Source organism: Engraulis encrasicolus, chromosome 1 (assembly GCF_034702125.1).
Source record: "Engraulis encrasicolus isolate BLACKSEA-1 chromosome 1, IST_EnEncr_1.0, whole genome shotgun sequence".
Taxonomy (NCBI): Eukaryota; Metazoa; Chordata; class Actinopteri; order Clupeiformes; family Engraulidae; genus Engraulis; species Engraulis encrasicolus.
Window position 1 is genome coordinate 15,765,914 of NC_085857.1, and position 12,810 is coordinate 15,778,723.

The 12,810-nt window shown below is 42.8% G+C and overlaps 1 protein-coding gene across 1 annotated transcript; it reads right to left on the reverse strand.

Annotated features, from left to right (window-relative positions):
• Nucleotides 1-3,119: 3,119 nt before the first annotated feature.
• On the reverse strand, nucleotides 3,120-11,442 carry LOC134451502 (uncharacterized). The gene is made up of 7 exons (XM_063202039.1): nucleotides 11,190-11,442; nucleotides 10,271-10,341; nucleotides 7,579-7,761; nucleotides 7,050-7,123; nucleotides 5,260-5,316; nucleotides 3,259-3,366; nucleotides 3,120-3,152 (listed from the first exon to the last, which is right to left on the reverse strand). The coding sequence occupies exons 1-7, from the start codon at nucleotides 11,348-11,350 to the stop codon at nucleotides 3,135-3,137; spliced, it is 672 nt and encodes a 223-aa protein (XP_063058109.1). The 5' UTR covers nucleotides 11,351-11,442; the 3' UTR covers nucleotides 3,120-3,134.
• Nucleotides 11,443-12,810: the final 1,368 nt, after the last annotated feature.

Sequence of the window (12,810 nt, forward strand, 5' to 3'; positions counted from 1 at the left end):
CACACACACACACACACACACACACACACACACAGACACACACACACAGACACACAGACACACAGACACACAGACACACAGACACACACACACACACACACACACACACACACAGACACACACAGACACACACAGACACACACACACACACACACACACACTCCTTTTCTCTCTCTGTCTGTTTTTCCTCTCAGCATATGAAGGCAAATGGAGCCAAGGTTACTACACGGGCCGTGAGTTAATGGTCGGTTGTGCTTAGAGGGACTTAAGATTGGACGCAAGTCAAGATGCAGGAAGTGAAGGGTGGATAGTGGTGTCGGTGTGTGTGTGTGTGTGTGTGTGTGTGTGTGTGTGTGTGTGTGTGTGTGTGTGTGTGTGTGTGTGTGTGTGTGTGTGTGTTTTAGAGGGACTTAAGATTGGACGCAAGTCAAGATGCAGGGAGTGAAGGGTGGATAGTGGTGTCGGGGTGTGTGTGTGTGTGTGTGTTTATAGTGGTGTGTGTGTGTGTGTGTGTGTGTGTGTGTGTGTGTGTGTGTGTGTGTGTGTGTGTGTGTGTGTGTGTGTTTGTTTTTGAGCAAATGTGAATTCAAGTACATTTTGGTAATTATAACTGATGGCAAAAAATACATAAGCATTCTTCCATTGCTGAAAACCCAACACACACACACACACACACACACACACACACACACACACACACACACACACACACACACACACACACACACACACACACACACACACACAATACACTTGTGCCAAACCAACATGCAGAGAGCATGCCAAAAGGACACACACACACACACACACACACACACACACACACACACACACACACACACACACACGCACACGCACACGCACGTACGAACACGCACACACGCACACATCCAAGCTAGATGACACTGTAATTACAAGGGGAGGAAGAGGAGGGAGGCGACTCGGCTCGTCTTCTCCGGAATTAGCCTCCTCCACGTCTCTTCCACCCCCCACTGAGGACGCCTGTTTTAGAACAGCAGCTCTAAACAACAACAACAACAACAACAACAACAACAACAACAACAACAACAACAACAACAACAGCATCCAGGGGTGCCTTTCTTGACAACATCATTCAGTGGTGTAGTCTACTTTTTTATGGTGGGTATACTGTATATTTGGGCATTTTTTGAAGTGGGTATACCGTATATATTTGTGCTATTCAAAACAATGGATCAATCAATTTTAAGTGGGTATACTGAAATCCCTGAAATTTAGAAGTGGGTATACTCCTTATACCCGCGTTCTACGTAGACTACACCACTGCCATCGTTGCTAACTGAGTTAGCAACTTACCTTGTTGCAATGTAATTTCCCATTGGAAACCTGGTAAGTTGCTAACTGGTTAGCAACAATGCTTTTGAGAAACGGGGTCCAGCACCAATGGTAAACAGCAGCAAGGATAGCATTAAAAGCAGAATATAATAACGTCTGTCCCACCCCCCAATGAGGACTTTGGCGGTGCATTTCTCAAAATGGTCGTTGTTAGTTTCTTTAGCAACGTACTTGGTCTGAAATATAAAGAAGCTCTATCACCCTTTCTCAAAAGCATCCTCCGAGCGTACACATGTCCTGATGTTCACAACGTTGTTAGTCCGACGTGTAGTTCAACGATGTTTCTTGAACATTTGTTCTTCCGTCAGAAATCCAACGACTGGCATGGCTCGTTGCCTGTTGATTTGGGAAGCACGTCACTCATGCTTGTGACTCTTTTCTGTTTTTGGGTTCAGGCACAGTTCAAGTGAGATTAAATGCTCACTGACACCAAAGTGCAAAAGTGTCCTGCCTTCAGTATTCAATTTCCATTGTGGAAATGTCAAGTTATGTAAAACACATAGAAAACACCCAAACACACTGTTCAATGGTGGGACCAATATTATTATGTGATAGTCGGAAATTCTATATTCTACCACAGTGGTTCCCAAACTTTTTTCCCCACGCACCCCCTTTCACATTTCAATGTACAGTAATTTGCACACCCCCTAAGCGAATGTTGCACCACCGCACATTTTGGGTAATCCTGATTTCCAATCAGACATTTTTTTTTCTGCCAACATTACAATAGAACCTATTGCATGACAAGTCTATGAGTTATAAATTACACTTTCAATTCATCAAATAATTAAAACTACCTGACGCTCATTAATGCTGGATAAAAAAACTCACATATCCACCATTGCTCCATTCAGCTCGCGCACCCCCTGGTGACAGGCCGCGCACTCCCAGGGGGGCACGCACCACAGTTTGGGAAACCCTATTCTACCATCATGCTTCATCTCATACTTCACTAACCTGGATTACAACTGAACCAGCTCCTGGAAATATTCCGCTTGATGTATCCCAGGGTTTACTTGTTGAACCAGGGTTGAAAAAACCTACTTGTCTTGACTGATGTTCACTGGTACTACAGCACTGGGGTGAATTTCTCGAAACCAAAGTTGCTTACTACATTAGCTACTTCGTTGCTTTCAATGCATTTTCCCATTGGTAACTACCGAAGTTGCTAACAGGCTAACAACTTCCCTTTTGAGAAACTCACCCCAGATTTGCATATGGATCCGTCCACCCTACTGTATGTTTACATTTTCCCATCAATCAGTAGGCCTGCATGAGCTTTGGCTGAGGTCATGTGTTTTTCTCTATTTTCAGTAAGTTACATACAGGCGATTACACATTGAACAAATGTGAATGAATGACATGCACACGTCAATTTGATACCCAACACTTGCAACTCATGAACCTTACTGTGTGCACAGGAATTGAAATTCATATCTTATGTGGCATCTTATTCCATCAATACAATGAAAGGATTTTTATTTTACTTTTGAAACACAAATTGTAGGCAATTACGCAACAGGCACACCTTACAGGCATGACCCAACAATTAATCGATTTAATAAATGTATTTCGGAGTCTGAAATAAGCTGTGCCAAGTTTCTTTAATGAAATCCTTGGCTGCTAATCAATTTCCACCAACGTGCACAAAACAAAATTTACATGTTCTGGGTGAAATGGAGCTCGATTCAAGATGTGTTACTTGAATGTGGCACTTATTCAACAAATGAACAAAAAAACAAGGATTGGTTTCAATTGCTTTATTCATCTTCACCAAGCTGTGAAAAGGAAGGAAAAAGTTTAAAAAAAAAAAAAAAAAGGATTTTAAAACATCGAAAAATAAAACATTCATTGTCATTGTCATTTTGATCTCAGTTTACATACCTCTTTCTGTAGTTTCTTGATCTCCAGCTGTACTTTCCTCATTTTTAATTTGTGATACTCCATTTTCAGGAGCAGGTGTCTTTTGTATACGGAGCTCACATCTTCATCCTATGGAAGTAGACAGCAGTTGACATATTGGGTATTTCTCAAAGCCTAGTGTGCACACTTCCAAGTGTGCTCAGCCTAATTAGTCACCCCCAGTGATTGGATACTCCATAGAGTTCACCAAAGAGTATCCAATCACTGTGCGTGACTAATTAGGCTAAGCACACTTGGAAGTGTGCAGACTAGGTTTTGAGAAATACCCAGTGACTATACAGTGTCTGCCTTTGATGACATGTATGTGGATATCTTTTTTAAAATGGAGATATATGTTTATGTTTATCTTTAGATATTTGATCCTGTTAACATGGCATCTGGATTTTTTTATTTTTAAATCACCACTGAAACGGATACATTTTAGATAACTTCTAAAACAAACATGGAAGTGGCATGTTGAGAGAGTGAAAACCAGGTGTCTGAATTAAAAAAATATTAAATTAGATCAGCCACTCACTCGATTTCTACTGGAAGAAGATAATAGATAGTAGAAGATAGATAGCATGACTCGCTTATCTCCAGAAAACTTGCTGATTTCATGTTGCAAAAAGGTGACAGGGTTAAGGGTGAGTTTAAACTACTTTTCAGAGATTGCAGCTAATCTGCACAGATGATGAACTGCGAGGCATGCTTCTGGTGGCTGCGTAAAACCACAGTTATGTTGAACAAGTCTGACAGGCGGACAAAGATGCGTCCGTCTATGCACTGCCACCTTGGGGACACAGGAGGGCATAACAATTTCAAGAATGCGTTTCAGACAGACAGACAGACGGACCGACCGACAGAGAACAACAGACATAACGACGGACTGACATACCCTCTTATAGAGATTCTAGGATGCATCTAAAAACAATGACTTTGTCGCTTAATAAACAAGTCTTTTAAAGTCGCCAGATTTGCCAAAAAGTTGCCAACGTTGCTAGATGAGGTTCTTTGTTGCATAGAGATGATGCAAAATCTACAGACAAAGTTACTAAATTGGCAATGCTGTTTACCTCACATCAAAGAAAATGGAATCTTGTACAAGAACGACAACTAGCTGGTGTGGCCAGGAGTGGCACTGCAGCTATGTTATCGCAGCCAAGTAAATAATGAATGGGTGCCAATGGGGCTGTACGCTTCTCTTAGAACTATCTGCCCGTGTGATTTTTTCCCTGGAAACAATGAAGTCGCGTTCGATAGATATGAGTAAGTGAAAGCATTTGCCGACACGTTTGCATCTTGTCAAGTGTTAGATTCGTTAAAATGACCCTTATTTCAACTATAGCAATGACATAACACGTGACAATCGACTTTACGGCATACGCCATTTGTTTTGTAGTTTTAAGTCTGACTTCAGATGTCGATGTGTTAAAAGTTATGTTAGGATTGTTGCGGACACCTGTTATTTATTGCATTTAAGGTGGTGGAAAAGCGGCATGTGTACATGGGGTAAAGGAAATGACTGCGCTCATCCTTAAGAATTTGGGCACCTTCAATTAACATGTTGGACGGTGGTGGGGGTTGAGGTGTGTGACCGTAGATGTCTCTGCTAGGAGGATCAGTCAGAGTACGTCTCTCGTCAGCTCTGGTCGTGAATAGTCGCAGAGATTCCTCAGCCAGCAGGTATTAGCCGAATGCTAGCGTGTTGCAGGACAAAACTAACACGTCTTTGGGAGAACAAAGCCATGTCAGGAACCTTTAACTTCACTTCTAATACAACTTCCATGATAAGGTACAGAATGTGCACACATCTTTACAAACCAGAGAACAGAATCGTCACAAATCCCTGCTGAGCCATTTAGCCCAATAGGCTCCCATTCATCTTTTACTTGGCTGCGTGCGCCAACGGGGCTATAATGGGAGCCAATGAGAGACGGCTATCTCATAGCTTAGAACATTTCTGCTCACATTCACACTTACCTCTGGGATACCGTCACCAGACAACATCTCCTCATCAAATCTCCATTTTCCAGTTTTCTAAAGACACAGCAGTGAAAGGATTATGCAATACGGTAAACCAAGACAACAGTATAGCAAGCTTCAACAGTGCAATAAAGTGGAATCAACTCCAGTCTCCTTAAAGTGATACTGTCCCATTTTTGGAAATAAGCGTATTGTCCACCTCCCCTTGAGTTAAATAATAGGATTTTACCGTTCTCCTATACTTTCAACCGTTCTCTGGATATGGCAGTGCAAATTTTACCTCCAAGCTAGCAGTTAACATTGAATCCTATGAGACCAGTTAGCTGCCGGCTGGTCTCATAGGACTCAATGTTAACTACTAGCATGGAGGCAAAATTTACGGTGCCATACCCAGAGAACAGTTGAAAGTACAAGAGAATGATTATCCCCTATTATTTAACTCAAGGGGAGGTGTAAAATAAGCTTATTTCAAAAAATGGGACAGTATCACTTTAATGGATGTGACTTTCCCATTGAACTCCATTAATTCTCTTCACCTTCTATGGCAGCTTACGGTGCTTACACATCCCAAACGTGGCACGTCCACTTAACGTGTCCGGTATCAGTCTGAAACAGCTAGAATAAATGGTAACACTTTAGAATAATGGATGCAAAAAAGCATTATAAAGACTTAATAAATAATTAACTATTGATGAACAAAACATTAACAAACGTTTGTAAATGACTAGGAAATGTAAACAAATGCTTGTAAATGACTAGGAAATGGTATGTTAATATTTTATATTTATCAAACATTTACAAGTTGCTTGTAAATGAATAAAATACTCTGTTATAAGGTGTGTAAAATCTTGCAGATATCATTTGTAGATATTTTATAAAGCATTAATAAAGCTTAGTTAATAATAAAAACATTTGTTAATGTTTTATTCATCATTAATTAATTATTTACTGAGTCTTTATTAAGGAACATTATTATAAAGTGTTACCGAATAAATGAAAACATATCATGCCTTGCACACAGGAGCGTGGTGTAAGTGCGATGCTCCTTGAAAATAGAATTCGAGTCTATTTTCCTGTGCGGACGTCCGCGTTCAATGAGCGGCTTCCATTAAAAATGAATGGCGGCTGCCCGTGGATAGAACGTGGATCCTGACTGTGCAGTGTGAAAGGCAGGCCGTGAACCTCTCAGACTCGCAATGCTCCCTGACACGTTATGCGAACGTGAATATCTCGGTGTGTATGCACCGTTAGAACTGTGTGTCATTTTCATTTCGGAAGAAACTTTTGATAAACCATTTTTTTCCAAATTCACCATCTCAGGTTTTGTCTTTGAGCAGCCATGCCTCTTCAGGAGAACAGCACTATTCTGAATGAAAGCGGTTCAGTGGAGAAAGTCAAGGCCATTTACTTTGTTGCATTGGTGATGCATAGAATAATTTACCTGGGTAACCATATTGAAAATCTTTGGTGAAATCTTTGCAAATAAGAAAACAAACAACGTATAGGCCTAGTTATATCTGGTTAACAACAAATTACATTACATTACATTACATTTCACTTAGCTGACGCTTTCATTTGTTCAAAGCGACTTACAACTATTATTTTTCAGGGTATTGGTTACAGTCCCTGGAGCAATGTGGGGTTAGGTGCCTTGCTCAAGGGCACTTCAGCCATGGATGGAGATGTAGGGAGAGGTCAGGGGGGATTCGACCCTGCAACCCCTAGATTGAAAGACCAACTCTCTAACCGCTAGGCCACGGCTGCCCACATACTGCCCAAATACTCACATATGAGTTGGGCGAAGCGCTGTTTGAGGACTGCTGAGGTGGGTCCAGCAACTGCATACTACCATCTTCAGTAACTGAAACAAAAGCATACTATTAGAAAAGGCAAGTATGTAGCATCGTTAAAAATTATGGACTACATTTGGCTAGCCATCCCATGCGAATCAGGCCTTAGTTTACATGTTGATACATGGAAAAACACAAGAAGTAGCCTATAGAACTCAGGGGCGTAGGTAGAAATAATAAAACAGGTGGGTCCAGAAAAAATCGGACGGGCCCAACCTGAAAGCGTGTAGGTAGATACTATAATACCACGCTCAAAATGATACTTTGTAATTGAAATCATAGAAATCACAGAAGATGAACCAGACTTTTGACAAAATGATTAATTATCGCTCAGTGCTATGACATTAATTATAGTTCAATGAGGCAACAGTTGACTGTCAAGTGTGAATGGGGCGGGCCTGGATGTCAAGTGGGTGGGCCCAGACCCAACCAGGCCCACCCATGGCTACGCCTATGATAGAAATACCTTGAATGTACTTTTCACGGCAGCTTGATGGCAGTATCTCTGATGAGGTTCCTCCTATGATCCCGTCCACCATGGGTCGACCACGGTGTAGGGACAGTGCCAAGGCCACGTCCTCTGGCGGAGAGAGAGGGGGGCGACTCTCAACTCCCGAGGCCTTCTGAGCTTCTGCCCTCTTTTTGATAGCTACGAAACATTACATTACATTACATTACACGTAGTTAATGCTTTTATCCAAAGTGACTTAAGAGTTATTTACGGTACAGGGTATTGGTTACAGTCCCTGAGGCAATGTGGGGGTTACTGCACGAATACACCGACCGCGACCTGAGCGAGTCACGCGACAAGAGCGATTCGGGCTACTAGAGGCGATTCGCGAGACGAGAGCAACAGTTTGTATTAAATATTATGCAAATTAGTTATGATGCGGTTCGGCGACAGCTGCCACAACCAATGGGAATGTTGGAATGCTTGCATTCTGCTTATGGGCCAAACACGTCCAAAAAGGAATTGTCATTCAGTTTAACGGATACCTTCTGCTGACTGTAACTGTGAAAAACATGACTTTTATTTTTTTCCAGTGAATTCATGAAAGCTTTGGCTGCCATCCATTCACTTGAAACAATTAAAAAATCTTGTTTTTTACAGTTACAGTCAGCAGAAGGTATCCGTTACACTGAATGACAATTCCTTTTTGGACGTCTTTGACCCTTATAACAGACATATTCTGTTGCTTCTATCTCTCGTATCGCTATCGCTACACAGCCAAGCGATTCTCCGTCGCCTTATCCCGTCGCGGCCGGTGTATTCGCCCGGTTAGATGCCTTGCTTAAGGGCACTTCAGCCATGGATATTGGTGTAGGGAGAGGTAAGGGTGGGATTCAAACCCGCAACCCTCTGATTTTAAGGTGACTTCCGTAACCATTGGGCCACAGCCGCCATACACAAAACTTACAAATACAATTGTTTTTTACATTAAATTAAGGGCTGCACTTTAGTTTACTGTTCCTTTTTCATCATAGTAATTGGGCAGTGTGCAACAAAGTGCTGTATGAAACAACATGGCCCATTGGGCAGGTCTGTAGAAATATGTGGGCAGAAATATTTCGTAATTACGTTACTGGTCCGGGCCACTTGAGATCAAACGGGCTGCATGTGGCCCCTGAACGGAAATGAGTCTAAAGGGTGGTTTATGCCTCGAGATCAGCGTCACTGCATCATGATGCAGTGAGCCGCGCAGTTAACGGAGTGAAGCCCCCCCATCACGCAGGTACTCTGGGGCACCTCCCCGAAATTGTGTCTCGACGCAGGGAGCGACGGCGTGAAAGGGCGAAAATAGGTCTCTGATTGGTCCTCTCGACCAGCCTGCTCTGTCCTCGAGTCGAGAACAAGCGCTACTTCCTTATTCTAACCTTCGTCGGTCTACGGACTGTGAGCTCTTCATTAAATAAGTTGCCCGTGCTTTGTTGTTTGATTTATTTACACGAACCAAAGACAACACATGCGCTTGCAAGTTACGACGCTGAAGTTATTTGGACAGTTGAACAGTGGTTCCGAGGTCGAGGAAACATTCCGCTTCGTCCTCGACAAATGCCAAACTACCACTGTGGCTGCCAGTGCGATCAAACATGCACGTGATATAAAGATTTAATGTTTCATTTTCATTCTCGTCGAGTCTGTGATGCTAAAAAACAACCGACACGTCTAGTTTACTCTTTGTATTGAAGGCAGTTTCAGCGTGGAATGACTTCGCGCAGACCGTGCTTCAAAACAGGGCATAAACCAAAATTAACTGCATCATGGCTGCGACAAGCTCACTCTGTGGCACAAGTAGGAAGCATAACCCGCCCTTTAGGGCCAAAACATACCAAGGCGGAATGGAACGGTCGCAGGACGGACGCGGTCTTTCTGCTTAGTTTTGGCCGGCGTGCTTTTCTCTGCCTTGCATACTGACAGCGTCGGCGTGCGCGGCCAGTCCTGTTCAAAACCCTCCCCACAGCTAAAGCTAGCGTGCTACTTTGCCATTCATTTGAATGAGACACCGCCGGTTGCCGGCGTGAAAAATACGCTGGAGTTTTATTTTCCAAATGCAGCGCGGCGCGGAGCCGGCTCCCGCGCCGCTGACGCCCGACTACCGCCGGTTGGTCTGTAAGGACAGATAGGTTTCAATGTATTTTCACCGACGCCGGTAAAAAACGCGGCCGTTCCGCGACGCTTTACCGCCTTGGCGTGTAAGACCCCTAACACCTCTGCTTTAGGGTCTCGCTTTTAGTGTTAGTCAAGTCAAGTCAAGTCAAGTAGGTTTTATTGTCAATCTCTTTACATGCACTGGTCATACAAAGAATTTGAAATTACATTTCTTGCTTTCCCATACAGACATAGACTAATCTAGGTAAGGACATAGACAGTATAGACATAGACAGTACTTATACATGGACTTAAGACAGTATGGACATAGACAGTGCTCATACAGACATTTAAAGTGCAAGACTGGACAACAGAAGACTTGTAGAGGACATACATTAAGAGGTATTGTTGTGCTTTTGTGCTTTTGTGCTTTTCCTAAAAAAAAAAGTCCTTTATAGCGTTCCGACATGGTAATAGTAGCATTTTGAAGAAAAATAAATATTAAAAATGTGTTACTGTTAGTGTTACTGATTTCTCTGAATAATAATGTGAATTTTGGCCTACTTACCACTCTGTATAATGTTTTTGTGCTTCGTCTTTACTTGCAAAGCAGTCCTTTTGACAGTATTAACACCACTCCTGCTCAAAGATAAGATAAAAACATTCGTTTTTAGTAGACACATTAGTTAGACACATTATTTTGTTGGTGCATGTACTACTAGGGCAGTCATGGGTGAGCGGTCAGGGCGTCAGACTTGCATCCCAGAGGTTGCCGGTTCGACTCCCGACCCGCCAGATTGGTGGGGGGAGTAATCGACCAGTGCTCTCCCCCATCCTCCTCCATGACTGAGGTACCCTGAGCATGGTACCGTCCCACCGCACTGCTCCCCATGGGGCGCCACTGAGGGCTGCCCCCTTGCACGGGTGAGGCATAAATACAATTTCGTTGTGTGCAGTGTGCAGTGTTCACTTGTGTGCTGTGGAGTGCTGTGTCAGAATGTCAATGGGAGTTGGAGTTTCCCAATGGGCTTTCTACACAGTAGGCATAGTAAAAAGAAATTGCAACTGACAAGACTGGACTAATAAAAAATAACTTTTACTATGACATCATCTATCCTCATTGGGGCCTACCCTTTGAAACTCTATAGCCTAGCCAGAGACGGTCTACTGGGAAAGAAGTAAGGAAATCTTTGGCCTAGCCTCAACCAAGCCCAGGGTTGCCAGATGTGACAGAGGATTTCCAGACCAATAAATGCTGAAACAAATGCATTGAGGCACTAAATCCCCCCAATTTTAACCAAATTCTATTGATTTCTATGGCCATAAATCTACAGAAAAAATAGCCCAATGCCTTTTTTTTAAACTTACAGATGGTCATCCTCAACACTCCAATCTGGCAACCCGGCCCATACCACATTAGATAACACTGATGTAGGTAGTTTTTTTTAAGAAATCAACATTCAGCATTTCCATGGAACTTTACTTACGCATTCAGGCGGTCCGCAATCTCCTGCCACGCCATGTCTCTTGCCCTGGTGATCGCAAGTGTGTTGCCTTTTTGTGTTATTACTGCTCTGTAATCCTGGTAGACTTTCAGTAGTATTCTCTGTTCTGCGGCGCTGAAGAAGTCTGCTCGACTCTTTGACATAGTTACGTTTTTTCGGTCTCTATTTTCTTCTATGTTGTATGGCTCCTATGTACTCCCATGTGCTCTCTCACACACAGCAAACATGAGTTCTGATAAGCCTGGCTGAAGTTAACCCCAATGAGACGCAGCTGATCTGCATTAGTGGCAGTGGACAAGGTTGCCAGACGTGTCACTGTCACTAATGATTTCCAGCCCGATAAATGCCCCAAAAACCCACCAGGAGACACCAACATTTACCCCCAACAGAATTCTGCTGCCATACATCTAGAGGAAAACCTGCCCAATACTTATTTTTTTTACCCACAGATGGTCATCCCAAACAGCCCGATTGGGCTGGACACTGCCCCACCTGGCAACCCCGGGAATGGCTTGAGGCCTTAATGAGTTCAAGCTGACGCTAGTTCAAACGAGGCTTAATCACTTCAGTTAAGCCGCAGCTATGTTTAGCAACCTTGATGGAATACACACACACACGCAGTGTCCCTCCTTACCACTTACCAAATGGCAACAGCAGTGACAAAGAGGAAAACAAAGCCAAACAATATAAAAAATGTGTGTGTGTGTGTGTGTGTGTGCACGCATGCAGTCTTATTACAAATGTATTTTTGTGCCTAGGCCTTGGAATGTTTATATGTTATGTGTGCACATACGTGTGTGTGTGTGTGTGTGTGTGTGTGTGTGTGTGTGTGTGTGTGTGTGTGTGTGTGTGTGTGTGTGTGTGTGTGTGTGTGTGTGTGTGTGTGTGTGTCTCCTCGCTTGGCTTGGTTGACTGAGGGGAATTCCTCTATAGGGATTATCCTGGGCTTAGCACACACAGGAAGGGGAGGAACTGAGGAGATAGATAGATAGATAGATAGATAGATAGATAGATAGATAGATAGATAGATAGATAGATACTTTGTAGATAAATACAGTCCCAGGAAAAAGTTTGTACACCCTTTGAAATTTCTTACATTTCTGTCAAAATTGATCATAAAACATGGTCTGATCTTCCCGGAAGTCTCAAGAAGGAACAATCAGAGTCTGCTTTAATTAATTCCACCCAAACATTTACATGTTATCATATTTTTATTGGTCATAAGGCCATAGCATTCATAGGAGAGCAGGGCATAAGTAAGTACACCCTTGCGTTAAGTAGGTTTTAACCCTCAGTTAGTTGCAATATCATCAACCAGACTGGTCCTGTAGTTGCAGATCAGATTAACAAAACAATCTGTTTGTATCTTGTCTCCCTCTTCTTTAGAGAACTGCCTCTCGTCAGCAAGGTTTGTGGGATGTCTGGAGTGCATAGCTTTCTTGACTTCATACCATATAATTTAAATTATTTTTTGTCAGGGCTTTGACTGGGCTATTTCAGAATGTGTATTTCATTATTATGAAGCCATTCTAAAGTCGATTTGCTTCTAAAGTATGGGTTGTTGTCACATTTCAGGACCCATACTCTTGTGTGCTTCAACTGT